This window comes from Anolis carolinensis, chromosome 5, assembly GCF_035594765.1.
Source record: "Anolis carolinensis isolate JA03-04 chromosome 5, rAnoCar3.1.pri, whole genome shotgun sequence".
Taxonomy (NCBI): domain Eukaryota; kingdom Metazoa; phylum Chordata; class Lepidosauria; order Squamata; family Dactyloidae; genus Anolis; species Anolis carolinensis.
The window spans coordinates 101,257,053-101,270,697 of record NC_085845.1 but is presented as its reverse complement, the minus strand read 5'-3'; the positions used below and the strand labels follow the sequence as shown (position 1 = coordinate 101,270,697).

General features: G+C 40.2%; 1 protein-coding gene across 1 annotated transcript in view; it reads right to left on the bottom strand.

Moving 5' to 3' along the window:
• Positions 1-13,645, bottom strand: part of ano2 (anoctamin 2) — a 173,374-nt gene that overhangs the window by 102,401 nt on the left and 57,328 nt on the right. The window contains exon 9 of the mRNA XM_062981994.1: positions 5,622-5,686. Within this exon, the coding sequence (XP_062838064.1) occupies positions 5,622-5,686 (65 nt within the window). The remainder of the gene's footprint in view (positions 1-5,621; positions 5,687-13,645) is intronic.

Genomic DNA, 13,645 nt, shown 5'->3' with positions numbered 1-13,645 from the left:
TTGGTAAATCCGTGTTGACTATTAGTGATGACCACATTTGTTCCTAAATGTTCACAGACCACTTCCTTAATGATCTTTTCATAATCTTGCCTGGTATTGACGTGAGGTTGACCAGATGGTAATTGTTTGGGTCATCCTTTTTTCCCTTCTTGAAGATAGGGACCACATTCGCCCTCCTCCAATCTGCTGGGACTTCTCCCGTTCTCCAAGAGCTCTCAAAGATGATTGCCAGTGGTTCTGAAATAACTTCCGCTAGTTTCTTCAATACTCTTGGGTGTAGCTGATCTGGCCCTGGGGACTTGAATTTATTTAGAGTGGCCAGGTATTCCTGGACAATTTGTTTCTCTATTTGGGGTTGGATTTCCCCTAATCCTTCATCCATTCCATGTTGCTGAGGTTCAAGACAGCTTTCTTTTTGTGAGAAGACCGAGGCAAAGGAGGCATTAAGTAGTTCTGCTTTTTCCCTGTCCCCTGTCAGCACTACCCCATCTTCTCCTCACAGAGGCTCTATCACCTCCTTGTTCTTCCTTTTTCTACCGACATAAGCAACCTACAGGAGTTGGCTATTCATTTGAATTCTTCTTTGGTGATTTCTCCACTTTTCCACTTCTTGTGCATGTCTTTTTTGAGTCTTAGCCTGGTTAGAAGTTCTTTGGACATCCATTCTGGCTTCTTCGCACTTGTCCTGTTTTTTTTTCCTTTGTTGGCATTGTTTACATTTGCACCTTGAGTATTTCTCTTTTGAAAACCTCCCAACCATCTTTAATGAACAAGCAAGCATTTTTATAATCAGGAAAACTTCTAATTTTTTCAATAATCCTTTTAATACAGTAGAGTCTCACTTATCCAACACTCGCTTATCCAACATTCTGGATTATCCAATGCATTTTTGTAGTCAATGTTTTCAATACATCGTGATATTTTAGTGCTAAATTCGTAAATACTGTAATTATGACATAGCATTACTGCGTATTGAACTACTTTTTCTGCCAAATTTGTTGTCTAACACGATGTTTTGGTGCTTAATTTGTAAAATCATAACCTAATTTGATGTTTAATAGGCTTTTCCTTAATCCCTCTTTATTATCCAACATATTCGCTTATCCAACATTCTGCCTGCCCGTTTAGCTTGGATAAGTGAGACTCTACTGTAGTTTCCAAACTCTGGACTCATCCAGACTACCTAAATGTATTGGGATGTAGCAACTTTCATTTCTTACCATAATTATTTTTAGATTTAATGACATTTTAATTTTTTATATATATATTTCCTAATAGTTCCCATCTACAAGTACCTTTTTACTCCTTAAGTGAATGTAGCATGTTCATTGTCTGGATTCATTTTGATACATTCTAAATTCCAAAATCTACATGTGGACATATTAATAATTTCAGTTTGGAGTAATGCCTTATGACTTGGCTTGGAGATGTTCATTTTTTCATGCTTTTGGAATCTACTGTCCGCTTCACTTTTCTTCTTTCACGATATGGGAAACAGGTCATCATTTTGCAGACAATTATTTTAAAAACCTCTAGTATTTCAGCACTACAGCACTACTGCTATAAATTATTATAGACATATTATTTGGCACCACAGAAAATACCACACAGTAGTTTATAGCAGTAATGCTAAAACACTAAAGGTTTTTTTTTAAAAAGATTTGTTTGTGAGAAAGTAAGGAAGAAAAATTGTAAAGCAGAACAACATTTGGCAGAACAGAACTATGCACATGAGGATGCACAGCTGGAAGTCCATCTCAAATCAAGACTAGGAAGGGTGAAAGGGGCTTAGATATACCCAAGTATAAGATTACAACCCACTTCACAAACAAGGCAAATGAACAAAAATCTGATGCATTTCTTCAGATTTAAAAAAATGTCAGGTGAGTCATTGGAGGAAGAAAGAAATGTCAAGATGCAACATTAAATGGTACTGCTTGATTGTCGTAGCAGCATGGGTCACATTTTAATCGCTCTGTTAAAGGACAGGCACTGACCATAGCATTAACTAAGTCAAGGGATCATCTGACTGGCAAATATTGCTTCCCTTGTATGGGAGGCTGAGACAATTGAGCTCAAGTGTCTGGATTCTGCTCCTAGCAGCTGAGTGATATAAATTGCTAGACTGTGAGTTGAGCGGAAGAAACTGTGCAAGCAACATCAAGCTCTACAATGTCACAGCCATTGAAGACAATATTATAAGGACAGAGCTATTTAACTCTGCAAAATAAGAAAAAAATGAGTTTAAGAAGCTATCCAGCAAGTAGAGTAATTAGCTTTGACATCTAGACTTCTATAGTAAAAAGAGGGTGAATCATTTCAAATGTCCTTTAAGAGTAAGGGGCAGTGCTTAAGGTAATAATACTTTGAAAAGGCCTTTTTAAAATACAAGTGGGAGTGCTGCAGAACACAGAAACATTTCCTTTGAAGACTTATTAAAAATGGAAAATAATTTTGAACTACTTAAATACATTTAAAGGTTTTTTAGCTTACTTAAGATGAAGGTCACATGCAGAAGTGTGGGAAAGACGAAGTAACACTCTGCTTGAACTGTATATAAACTATCACACCAAGTGAACTGAGAAAAATATTCTGGTTCACAGAATAGTGAGTGGAATACTGAGGAGAACAGTAGCATCATGTGCCAATTACACTGATTTTTTTATTGCTGTGTAAAAGAGCATCAGTTGTCCAGGCTTCTAAGGGAATTGGTTCAAATCAAATGATTTTAGAACTGCTGAAGGAGCCGCAGTGGCACAGTTGTTAAACCCTTGCATTGGCTGAACTGCTGACCTGAAGACCTGAAGGTCAACAGTTCAAATCCGATAGATGGGGTGAGCTCCCGTCTGTCAGCCACAGCTTCCCATGCGAGGACATGAGAGAAGCCTCCCACAGGATGGTAACACATCTGAGCATCCCCTGGGCAACATCTCTGTAGATAGCCAATTCTCTCACACCAGAAGCGACTTGCAGTATATTCTCAATTCACTTCTAACATGATTAAAAAAAGAACAGCTGAAACAAATATAATATATGAATTCTAGGAGTTTGGCAATTAACCAAACAAGACCTAATCTGAAGAAGGAATTAATAATTAAAATTTGATAGGATTTTAAAGATGAACTCAAGGACATCAAGCAATTGTTGAGTTAAATGTCTATAGAGATGAATGCAGAATTAGAGACAGTAGAGCAAAAATCAGAAATCAGAAAAAATCCACAGAGAAATTGGCAATGAAAAAGATTTGGATGCCTGAATATGCAAATTTAAAACACATGCACACACACACACTGTCATACCCCAGCCACCTTTGGTTTCTGAGCCTGATTCAGAAATGAACTTTGACCAGGATGAAGCTTATTCTGACCTTTTGCCTAGTCCGCAGAGCTCCTTTCAGTTACAGCTGCCGGCTGTTGATAGTTCAGATGCTTCCTTAATTGGGCGAGATACTGGAGATGTTACTCCCATGGCTGAACCAGATGTCCAGTGTTCCCCAGAGAACGTGCCCTTCAACCGAAGGGAGTTTCTGCATCGCCAGAGATCAGAAAAACAAGGACTTCGAAGGAGTAACCGCTTGGCATTGCGAGGGGATTGTGGATAAGAAGATTCCCTTGGGAACCTTTGGGGAGTTTGGTTTCCCTTGGTTGGGATCTGATCTTCGTTCCATAAAAGTGTCTTGCACTGCAAACACTTTGCGGTGTCAACGTAGCGATTTCCTGAGAACAGTTCACCAACTCTAGTCTCCTGATTTCACCAAGCCAAGTTTCTTGCTCCTGACGGCCAAGCCAAGCCAAGCCGCGACTCCTGATTAGAACCGGAGTACATTCACTTCCTTGCCTTGTTCCTGAATCAAGATTGGTTTTAGCTTCGTCTCGTTCCTGCCTTGATATCAAAGACTTCCTAGTGACTTTGGACCTTGTTATTCACTCTTGCTTCCTTGTTGTTTTCCCTGCTCAAGAACTTTCCAACAGTTTTGAGTGTGTTTCGGTTTCTGGACTTTGGACAATAATATTGGACATTTCTCTTCAATTCTTTGGACTAATTCATACCTTTTTATAAAGGACTATTCCTCTCTCATCCTTTCCACTTATTCATTCCTGAATTTATTATTGTTTTAATAAAGATATTGTATGATTATTGGTCTCTGTGTGGTTTCCAGTGCTCACTCTGCCTTGGGGTGCAACACACACACAAACACACAAAATAAAGTTGTTCAGGGGTTTACAAAAATATTTGGGTACCATGGGTTTGCTAGTGTTCATGGAGAGAAAGACAGATGCCTTTGATTTGAAAGAAAGCAGAGAAGCAGAATGAAGGCATGTATAATACAGCTGCTGAAGCCCTAGCTGACCTCTTGCATAGAAACTGGATACATTATACAGGTTTGATTTTAGAGTAGTAAAGCAAATAAATTTGCCCAGGAAAAGATAAGTAAAGAACCAAGAACACATCTACTTACCACTAAGAGTCCTAAATCAACTCCACAGCAGACAAATGCTACATGGAGCTGATACAGGGAAACACAGGACAAGGCCATCTTAATGTAATCTTGATCTGTGTTAACCAAAGTTGCAGAATACTACAAATTCCATAGAATCCCTCAACTTTGGTCCCATGCATACAGTTGGCCAGTTTTGAGATATGAACTAGCTGTAACTGTTTACATTGCCATTCCATGTTTCCCAGACTTGGGCGGCTCAGGGACATGAAATGATACTTAGCATTTTCTCCCATTCTTCATGTCATGGTGGCCTCTGGGCACAACATGGATTATATATTTTTGACATTGAAATGTAAGAGGAATAAATTCACCTAAGAAAAGAAAGATGTCTTTCCATTTTCTTAAATGTGATCTAATCTGTGTTCAAGGGACAGATATTATTTATTTGTAGATTGCTCTATATCTCTGAAGGGACTCAAAGCCAAGCAAAGATGAAAAATTCTTGCTAATGCAAGCGTGGCTGGTGGGGATGAGAGATAGGGCTTTCTCAGTGGTAGCTCCTCGGCTGTGGAATTTCCTCCCTAGGGACCCATCTCTTTTGGGTTTCAGAAAGGAAGACCTGGCTGTGTGAGCAAGAATAAGTTCTGCTGGCTTCGACTTGGTCTGGATTAAGGTTTATGTACAAGGTTTTGTGGATGAATGGTTCAAGAACTTTATATTGTTTTAAATTTTGTATTTTGTATATTGTTATTTTGCTTAACTGCTTTTAACTGTTTTATTGTTTTATTTTATTGTACTGTGGTGTATTGGCATTGAATTCTGCCAGATCTGTAAGCCACCCTGAGTCTCCTCGGGTGAGAAGGGTGGGATAGAAATGATGGAAATAAATAAATAAATAAATAAATAGAAAAAAGAGGTGCAATATTAAATGGCGCAGCACCATGCTGCATAGGCCTTTAGCCTCAATTACTCCCTTTGACTCCCACTTAAATATTTATATAAAGTATGTAACCAAAATCTCAAACACTATTAAATAAGATTTTGGAGAAAAGTAAGCAATAGTTTTGAAAACAGAATGGATGCATAACATTGATTTTCATGGCTCTCTGTGATGGAAAACTTTTCCCACCTCCAAATCAGCCCGGAATTTTCAACAGAGCTTTAATAATTTGTTTGTTACCTTATGAGGTCAACAGGCTGAAACTTGTAAAACACTCCATATCTTGCCCATTCTTGATACAGCAACTGAGGAAAAAACAAATAATAATGTAGACGTGATGACTAAATGAAGTCAGCAAGTTATCAGGAATTAATTGGAGCCAGAATTGAGGTTCATCACATTTGCTCAAGTGCCCAGCTTTCCCACCAAATGACAACCCTTAACTCCAAAGTACGGTGTAAAACACAAAAGGTTACCAAGACAAATAAGCGCAGCATGTCTCAAATATCTGGAATAAAGATGCAGCAAGTTTTGGAAAGAAGATACCTGTCCCAGAAAGAAAAATGAGCCAATTCCTTCCTTTCAAACTAAGATGGGGTCTGCATTCAGATGAAGCATGATCTAGATTCCCCCCCCCTCCCCCGCTAAGTTTTGTCTTCCAGAATGTTTTTCGCTGGGTTTGATTGTGTCAGCTGGGGAGGTCAGGGTGCGTGCTGGGTGGGTTTCTTCAAACACCATCGATCATCTTCTCCAGCACCCTGATGAATTGATGAATCGGCTGCCACACCAATTCCTCTGTTCAAATGTCAGACTCAAACACATCTGTAGTCTGAAGTCCAAACATTTATTTCAATATCTACAAACATATTTACAAAGCATAGAAAAAGCCATCGCTTTGAGCTGGCATTCTTCTGTAGCCTCTTGCCTCGGCAAGCACAGCTCAACACACACAGAGATAAGAAAACACATTCCTCAGTCCGAAGGAAGTTCCGACCTCCAAAACCGGAAATCATGCCTGATAGGTCAACAGAAGTCACAACAGGCTGTCAGTCAAAACTAGCCTACTGTTAACTGTTTCATTGCTGAAACACACACTCTTGCACAACAGCAGAAAACACTTGATTTACATTTCATACACATACAGCCATAATCCAACAGATTGCTAGTTTACTGTGCTAGAAATAATTCTAGATGTACAAATATGTAAGAATGTAAGTACAATAATGAAACAAAATGAAAGGTTTTTATTAAGGTTAGTAGGCCTGGGCTGTGGCGCAAGCTGGAGAGCAAGCCAGCTGCAGCCAGCTGCAACCAGCTGCAATGAATCACTCTGACCAGGAGGTCATGAGTTCGAGGCCCACTCGGAGCCTATGTTTGTCTTGTCTTTGTTCCATGTTAAAAGGCATTGAATGTTTGCCTATATATGTAATGTGATCCGCCCTGAGTCCCCTTCAGGGTGAGAAGGGCGGAATATAAATGCTGTAAATAAATAAATAAATAAAATAAGCTCCACCCACTTGGTCTCCTAGCAACCCACTCAGCCCAGGGGATAGGCAGAGTTAGGCCTCACTTAGGCCTCTTCCACACTGCCTATAAAATACAGATTATCTGATTTTAACTGGATTATATGGCAGTGTAGACTCAAGGCCCTTCCACACAGCTATATAACCCTTTACCCTTTACCTTAACTACCACCAATTCCTCAATACTTTATTTCCCATACCACCATACTTTGCCACAGCAACGCGTTGCTGGGCACAGCTAGTATAATATATAATGTTTGCTGTGGTATAATAATACAGAACAATATAATCTCTGAACTCAGGATAGTAAATAAAGAGCAACAAAACTTCTGAGGATGCCTGTCATAGATGTGGGCAAAACGTCAGGAGTGAATACTTCTGGAACATGACCATACAGCCCGGAAAACACACAACAAGCCAGTAAATAAAGAGCAACACTTTGAAAACAGGGAAATTCCAGAAAAGAAATAACCAGGGCCAGCTAACACCTATGGACTATTAGGTCTAACCCCCTGCTCAATGACCTTCAGCTACAGCATTCTCAGCAGATAGTTGTCCAGCCTCTTTTTGAAGACATCTATAGAAGGAGATCCCATCACCTTGTTGGACAATTGTTTCTATTGCCAAACTGTTCTCAGTAACAAGACAATCATTTTCATGTTCATGTTGTCTGACTAGCACACAAGTTCCTCTGTACTCCTGAACAATGCCTCCCTGATCATCAGAATTGTTCTTCTTGCTGATGTTGGTCAGCTGCTCCCTTGCCAAACAATATGTGTTGTAGCTGTTTTCCTGTTTGCATCTATTTGCCACTGTTGTCCTCAATAAGATGTGAGAAGTGATTGCTTGGTTGGAATGGTCCCAAATCCATTGAGCATGATCTGCTTCCAACAGTGACTTCTCTAGGGAGTTCTCTCAGTGGTAGTGCCTTCTTCTTTTTCATTAGCATTTTCTTCTTGTTTGTTCCCTCTGTTCTTCCAGGAGGTCCTTCTGTTTTCTTATGCACTAAAAATTGATACAATGTGTTAACCTCTTCCAAGAGAGCCACCAGTTCATGTTTGTCGCAGTGTAACCACTGATGTTTTCTTTGAAGTAAACAAACATTGCACACACATTGCAGCAGATGACATATTCTTCTGCATCCATCCCTACAGTTATTTTTTTCACTTTCAGAATGGGCATGCACTACTGGTTCTCAGTTTCAAAGACTGAGGCAGCAGTCAGAGCTAGTGGATATTAGCTCCTCTCCTAACATAGTAAAACCTGTCAGTCAGATCATATTGTGTTAGTTAGAAATGCATTGTATGCAACTCCATGTGTTTTACTGTGTGTGTGAAAAATTCTTCTCCTGAACATGTGGTCAATGAAATCCACTGTAAGTGGATTAAGTAAGTGGTAATGTGTAACAAATGGGATTCACTAAAGAAGCTGAGTCATGGCCATGTGACAGGAATGACAAGGTTTGCATCATTTGCTTTTGTCCCTGGGCATGATTTTTTTTTCCCGTGTTAGGAGCAACCGGAGTTGCTTCTGGAGTGAGAGAATTGGCCGCCTGCAAGGATGTTGCCCAGGGGACGCCCGGATGTTTTTGATGTTTTACCATCCTTGTGGGAGGCTTCTCTCATGTCCCCGCATGGAGCTGGAGCTGATAGAGGGAGCTCATCCGCACTCTCCCCGGGTGGGATTTTAACCTGGCAGCTTTCAGGTCAGCAATCCAACCTTCAAGTCAAGAGGCTTTTATCCCCTTGGCCACCGGAGGCTCCATCACATGGAGCTGGAGCTGATAGAGGGAGCTCATCCGCACTCTCCCCGGGTGGGATTTTAACCTGGCAGCTTTCAGGTCAGCAATCCAACCTTCATGTCATGAGGCTTTTATCCCCTAGGCCACCGGAGGCTCCCCTGGGCATGATGGGAAGCCAGTGTGTGTATATAGAGAGTGGATGACAAGTGCTCGACCCCTTCTCTTCTTCTCCTCTCTCACCATGATGCCTTCAAGAAGAAGGACCTGTCACCATGTTGACCTCTAAGACGGACAAGCTCATGCCATCTTGAGCTATGTGTTATGGTGATCCTTTGCCATGTTTGTGAGTATCCTGATGAAGTCTGTAAATAGCTATAAAATGCAACAAGCTGAAATAAAGCCTTCAAAGTATTTTTGGATGAAACTGGATGTTCCAGTGTTTCATTAAGAGATCAGGTTCAAGAGTTGCACCATATTTCATTCTGCTAATTGCCAAGTTGCTGTTAAAAGACTCTGCTGATGTTTGGCTGTGTTGATCTGCTTGCCTTGGAACATTCCACCCATGAACAGCATTGCAGATACAGTAACTAGAAGTTGTAAATTATGTGCCTACTTAGAGGGGTTGTTGTGATTGTGTGATTGTTGATCCAAACCCAAGCTGACCGAATCCCCACCACAGTACATCATGTGTTCAAACACAGCATATGGACAAAAACAAATAAAAGCTCTCATGCAAGCCAACAAGTCAAAACAACAATTTGGATATCCTTCCGAACACAGTGTCTCCTCAGAGACTAAGCTATAAAGATTGAGCAAGCAGTTACAGTAGAGTCTCACTTATCCAAGCCTCACTTATCCAAGCCTCTGGATAATCCAAGCCATTTTTGCAGTCAATGTTTTCAATATATCATGATATTTTGGTGCTAAGTTCGTAAATACAGTAATTACTACATAGCATTACTGCGTATTGAACTACTTTTTCTGTCAAATTTGTTGTATAACATGATGTTTTGATGCTTAATTTGTAAAATCATAACCTAATTTGACGTTTAATAGGCTTTTCCTTAATCCCTCCTTATTATTCAAGATATTCGCTTATCCAAGCTTCTGTCAGCCCGTTTAGCTTGGATAAGTGAGACTCTACTGTATATAGAACTATTGGCTATCTCCACATGAAAGTCAGTGATTCATCAGCAGTTTCGCTCTCCTATACTATAATGATCAGAGAGAGCAAAAACAAACAAAAGCCCTCACAGAAACCTAAAAACATACTTTGCCAATCTGTCCTAAATATGAGTCAACAAATGTGCAAGGAAGCAGGTAGTTGGTGTAAAGGAACTGTCAACGGGTCAATCTATTATGGGTCAATCATGAGTTATCTGGGCAAGATGCAGGGAGAAGCACAAGGGTAGCCGAGAACTGATCCAGAAGTCATATCACTGGGTCTGATATCCAGGGATATCAGCCATTAGGAAGTAAGCATAGTAGTCCAAAATTAAGCAATCCAAGATCAAGACAAAACAGGAATGTGAGAGAGTATGGTCAGGCAAACAGATGAAACAGTTGCCAGCACTAAGACAAAGGCCTCTTCCACACTGTCTCTATATCCCAGGATCTGATCCCATATTATCTGCTTATCCCAGGTTATCTGGCAGTAAAGACTCATATAATCCAGTTTAAATCATATAATCTGGAATTAGATCCTGTGATATATGGCAGTGTAGAAGACGCCTGATAGAGATCAACCAGAATATTTATAGCCAGCTCCTTAAAGGCCACAGGTACTTATTTCAGCATTCATTACTTAGTCGGTATGTTGGGCTTGATGTTTCATTCTCCCTCACTCAACAAAGGGTGGGGTTATGTGGTCTTCAGCCTCTGGAAACTCCAGCTAGAGGGCAGGCTCCCCCACTGTCTCAGCCCCTATTTCCCCAGATTCAGAGAGAGTTTGACTATCAAGAGCTGAAGCTTCTTAGCAATCTCTTCCTTTAAGTTGTCCAGGGGGTGATTTATGACACAATTTCCCATCCATATGTTTTTCTCTTTTTGAATGCTAAGTTTTGTGCTCCAGACCTTCTTGAAAGCAGAGTAGGTTTGGTTTCCCCCAGCCAGACCAGCAGGTACCACTATGCTTCCAACGGGTTCCAATGGGTGATGGGAGGAATGGAGAGAGAGATTCAGAAGTGGTCTTTCTTTCTTTCTTTCTTGGTTGGTTGGTTGGTTGGTTGTGGGTAGGGGCAGTTTTGTGTACGTATGTGTGCAAGGACTGAAAACTATCACCTGACCAAAGAGTTTAATGAACACAAAAGGGAGGAAAGATACCTATGTCAGTATAGTTGCCAGAGCAAAATACATCTGCACATAATTCTAACATTTATCATCTTCTCATTTTGTTTTGCCAGAGTATGACAATGTATGTATATGCCTTCAAGTCACTTGTCAATTTATAACAAATTTTATAGTTTTCTTAAGTATGAATTGTATAGTTTTCTTAAGAAATCCTTAGAGATGGTTTTAGCAGTTCCTTACTCTGAAATACAGTCCGCAGCACCTGGTATTCATTGGTGATCTCCACCCAAGTACCCCATGCTAATCATGCATAGTTTTTAGGGCATTTGGGTCTGAAGTAAATCACACTGAATTCAATGGTTTTCTTTCAGGTAAGTAAATATAACATTGTAATTTGGAGCAGTTAGATTCCATTGCTTGTAACAGACTTTAAGAGCATTTGTGCTATACAGGATGCTACTTTTCAGGCATACCACAAATTATTTGTTTAATGGGATCCTTTTGTGCAACAAAAGCCTGAAGAGGGTTAATTGGGATTACCTTTGGCTTTATGAGCTGGTACATAAATCTTAATCAATAGAACTTCCTTATTAGGAAATACAATCCAGACAGTCTCAATCCACCTTTGTCTGGAGGCCACACATTGCTAGCAAGGGAATGAAAGCTGCATACGTAAAGGCGATACCATCAAAAGGACTGGAAGAAGAAAACAGCTTTAAAAATGTCTCCCTTTCCTTTAAATCTGATGAGGGCATTTCAGGAAATTAAACACTGAAACTATTCAGCTTCAGATAGAAAACAGATGATCTTAGACGGAGAAATCCTACAGTCATGTCTTACGGCTGTGCAACAGAAACATATGTGACCAATCAGTGCAGTATTTCTGGAAAGACCCTTTTATGTTTTTAATACTTAACACTTCATAAGAGGACCTAAATGGGCAGGATAAAAAGAAGGGCAGCCCAACTTGTAGATGAATATTTTTCCAGGCATTCAGTCTTCTTAAGTAGTATGTCTTTCTGCCAAAAGAAAGTTTTAGCTACCTTTAGTTAAACATACACTATGCCACTCTTTGCCGATAATAAGGATGCCCATTTATTCAAGCTATGCCTTCTGCATCTTCGACTACATTTTATTCATTCATAGATTTTTAGCACCACTTAGTGGCCAAGCTCTGTGTTAAACTCATTTTAGGAAAACAGTCAGCCACAATTTTTTTAGCTGTCATGAATCATGTTGGGGAACTCGCTGGATTGCGTGCCATGTGTTTAATCAGAGTTAATGTATTTCAAATATATTTACACTAGCTGTGACCGGCCACGTGTTGCTGTGGTGAAGTATGGTGGTATGGGAAATAAAGTATTGAGGAATTGGTGGTAGTTAAGGTAAAGGGTAAACGTTTTCCCCTGACATTAAGTCCAGTCATGTCTGACTCTAAGGGTTGGTGCTCATCTCCATTTCTAAGCCGAAGAGCCAGCGAGCAGTACCTATTGATGCACTCACATTTGCATGTTTTTGAACTTCTGGGTTGGCAGAAGCTGGGGCTAACAGTGGGGGCTCTCTCCGCTCCCCCAATTCAAACCTTTCAGTCCAGAAGTTCAGCAGTTCAGCGCTTTAAGACGCTGCGCCATCAGGAGATATTATTTCCTAAAGGTTGTGAATATACAATATTTCTGATTGGTTTTTTTTGTCTGTTGGAGGCAAGTATGAATGCTGCAAATAGGAAAAATGATTAGGATGTAATGGCCTTGCTGGATTATATGAGGCCCCTTCTTCACAGCTGTATAAAATGCACACTGAAGTGGATTATATGGTAGTGTGGAGTCAAGATAATCCAGTGTAAAGCAGATAATATAAGATTATAAATGGGTTATATAGCTGTGTGGAAGGGCCTTGAGTCTACACTGCCATATAATCCAGTGCAAATTAGATAATATGTGGAAGAGGCCTAAGTGAGGCCTAACTCTGCCTGTCCCCTGGGTTGAGTCGGTTGCTAGGAGACCAAGTGGGTAGAGATTAGCCCTCTAACTGGCAGCAGTTGGATAAAAACAATTATTCCTTTCCCTCTAATTAGGACTTTATTTTTCTTTTCTTTTTGTTGTATCAACCTAGGGCTGTGGATGATGGGTTGTGTTGTCAAATTTCGAGGTTGGGGGGACTGTAGTTTTGTTGTTTTGTCCACTGCCCTGATGCCATCACTCTTTTATATATATAGAAGATATTTGAACACTTATTATTTTAAGGAACCTTACAGACTTTCACCAACCTACCTGAGTCAGTTAGAAATAATGATTCAGGATTCAAATATCAGGAAAAGAAATTGCACCTATGCATTAGGAAAAAAATCCTAATGGGTAAAGCTGTTCAACAGCTGCCACAGAGTGTTTGGAGAAGTCAATTTCTTTGGGGGGGGGGGGTTTTAAACAAAGGGTGTGAGAGGGCAAACTGGGAGGAACTGGAATGTGTGTTCTTGATTAGGAATGCTAACTTAAGCAAAAGGACTGCCCCCCTCCCCAATTTGGCCTCTTATATACCCCACATAAAAGGAATTTGCTCTGTGTCCCTGGATTGTGTCTAGTCTGACAGGGATGGAATGTGGCAGAATGATAACACCAGCTTTACTCTGAATTGAGAGCTGATACAACAAGGCCACTGAAAAGTGTCTGAACTTTGGTATATTTATGCTTATTACCCTAGTAAAACACACACCT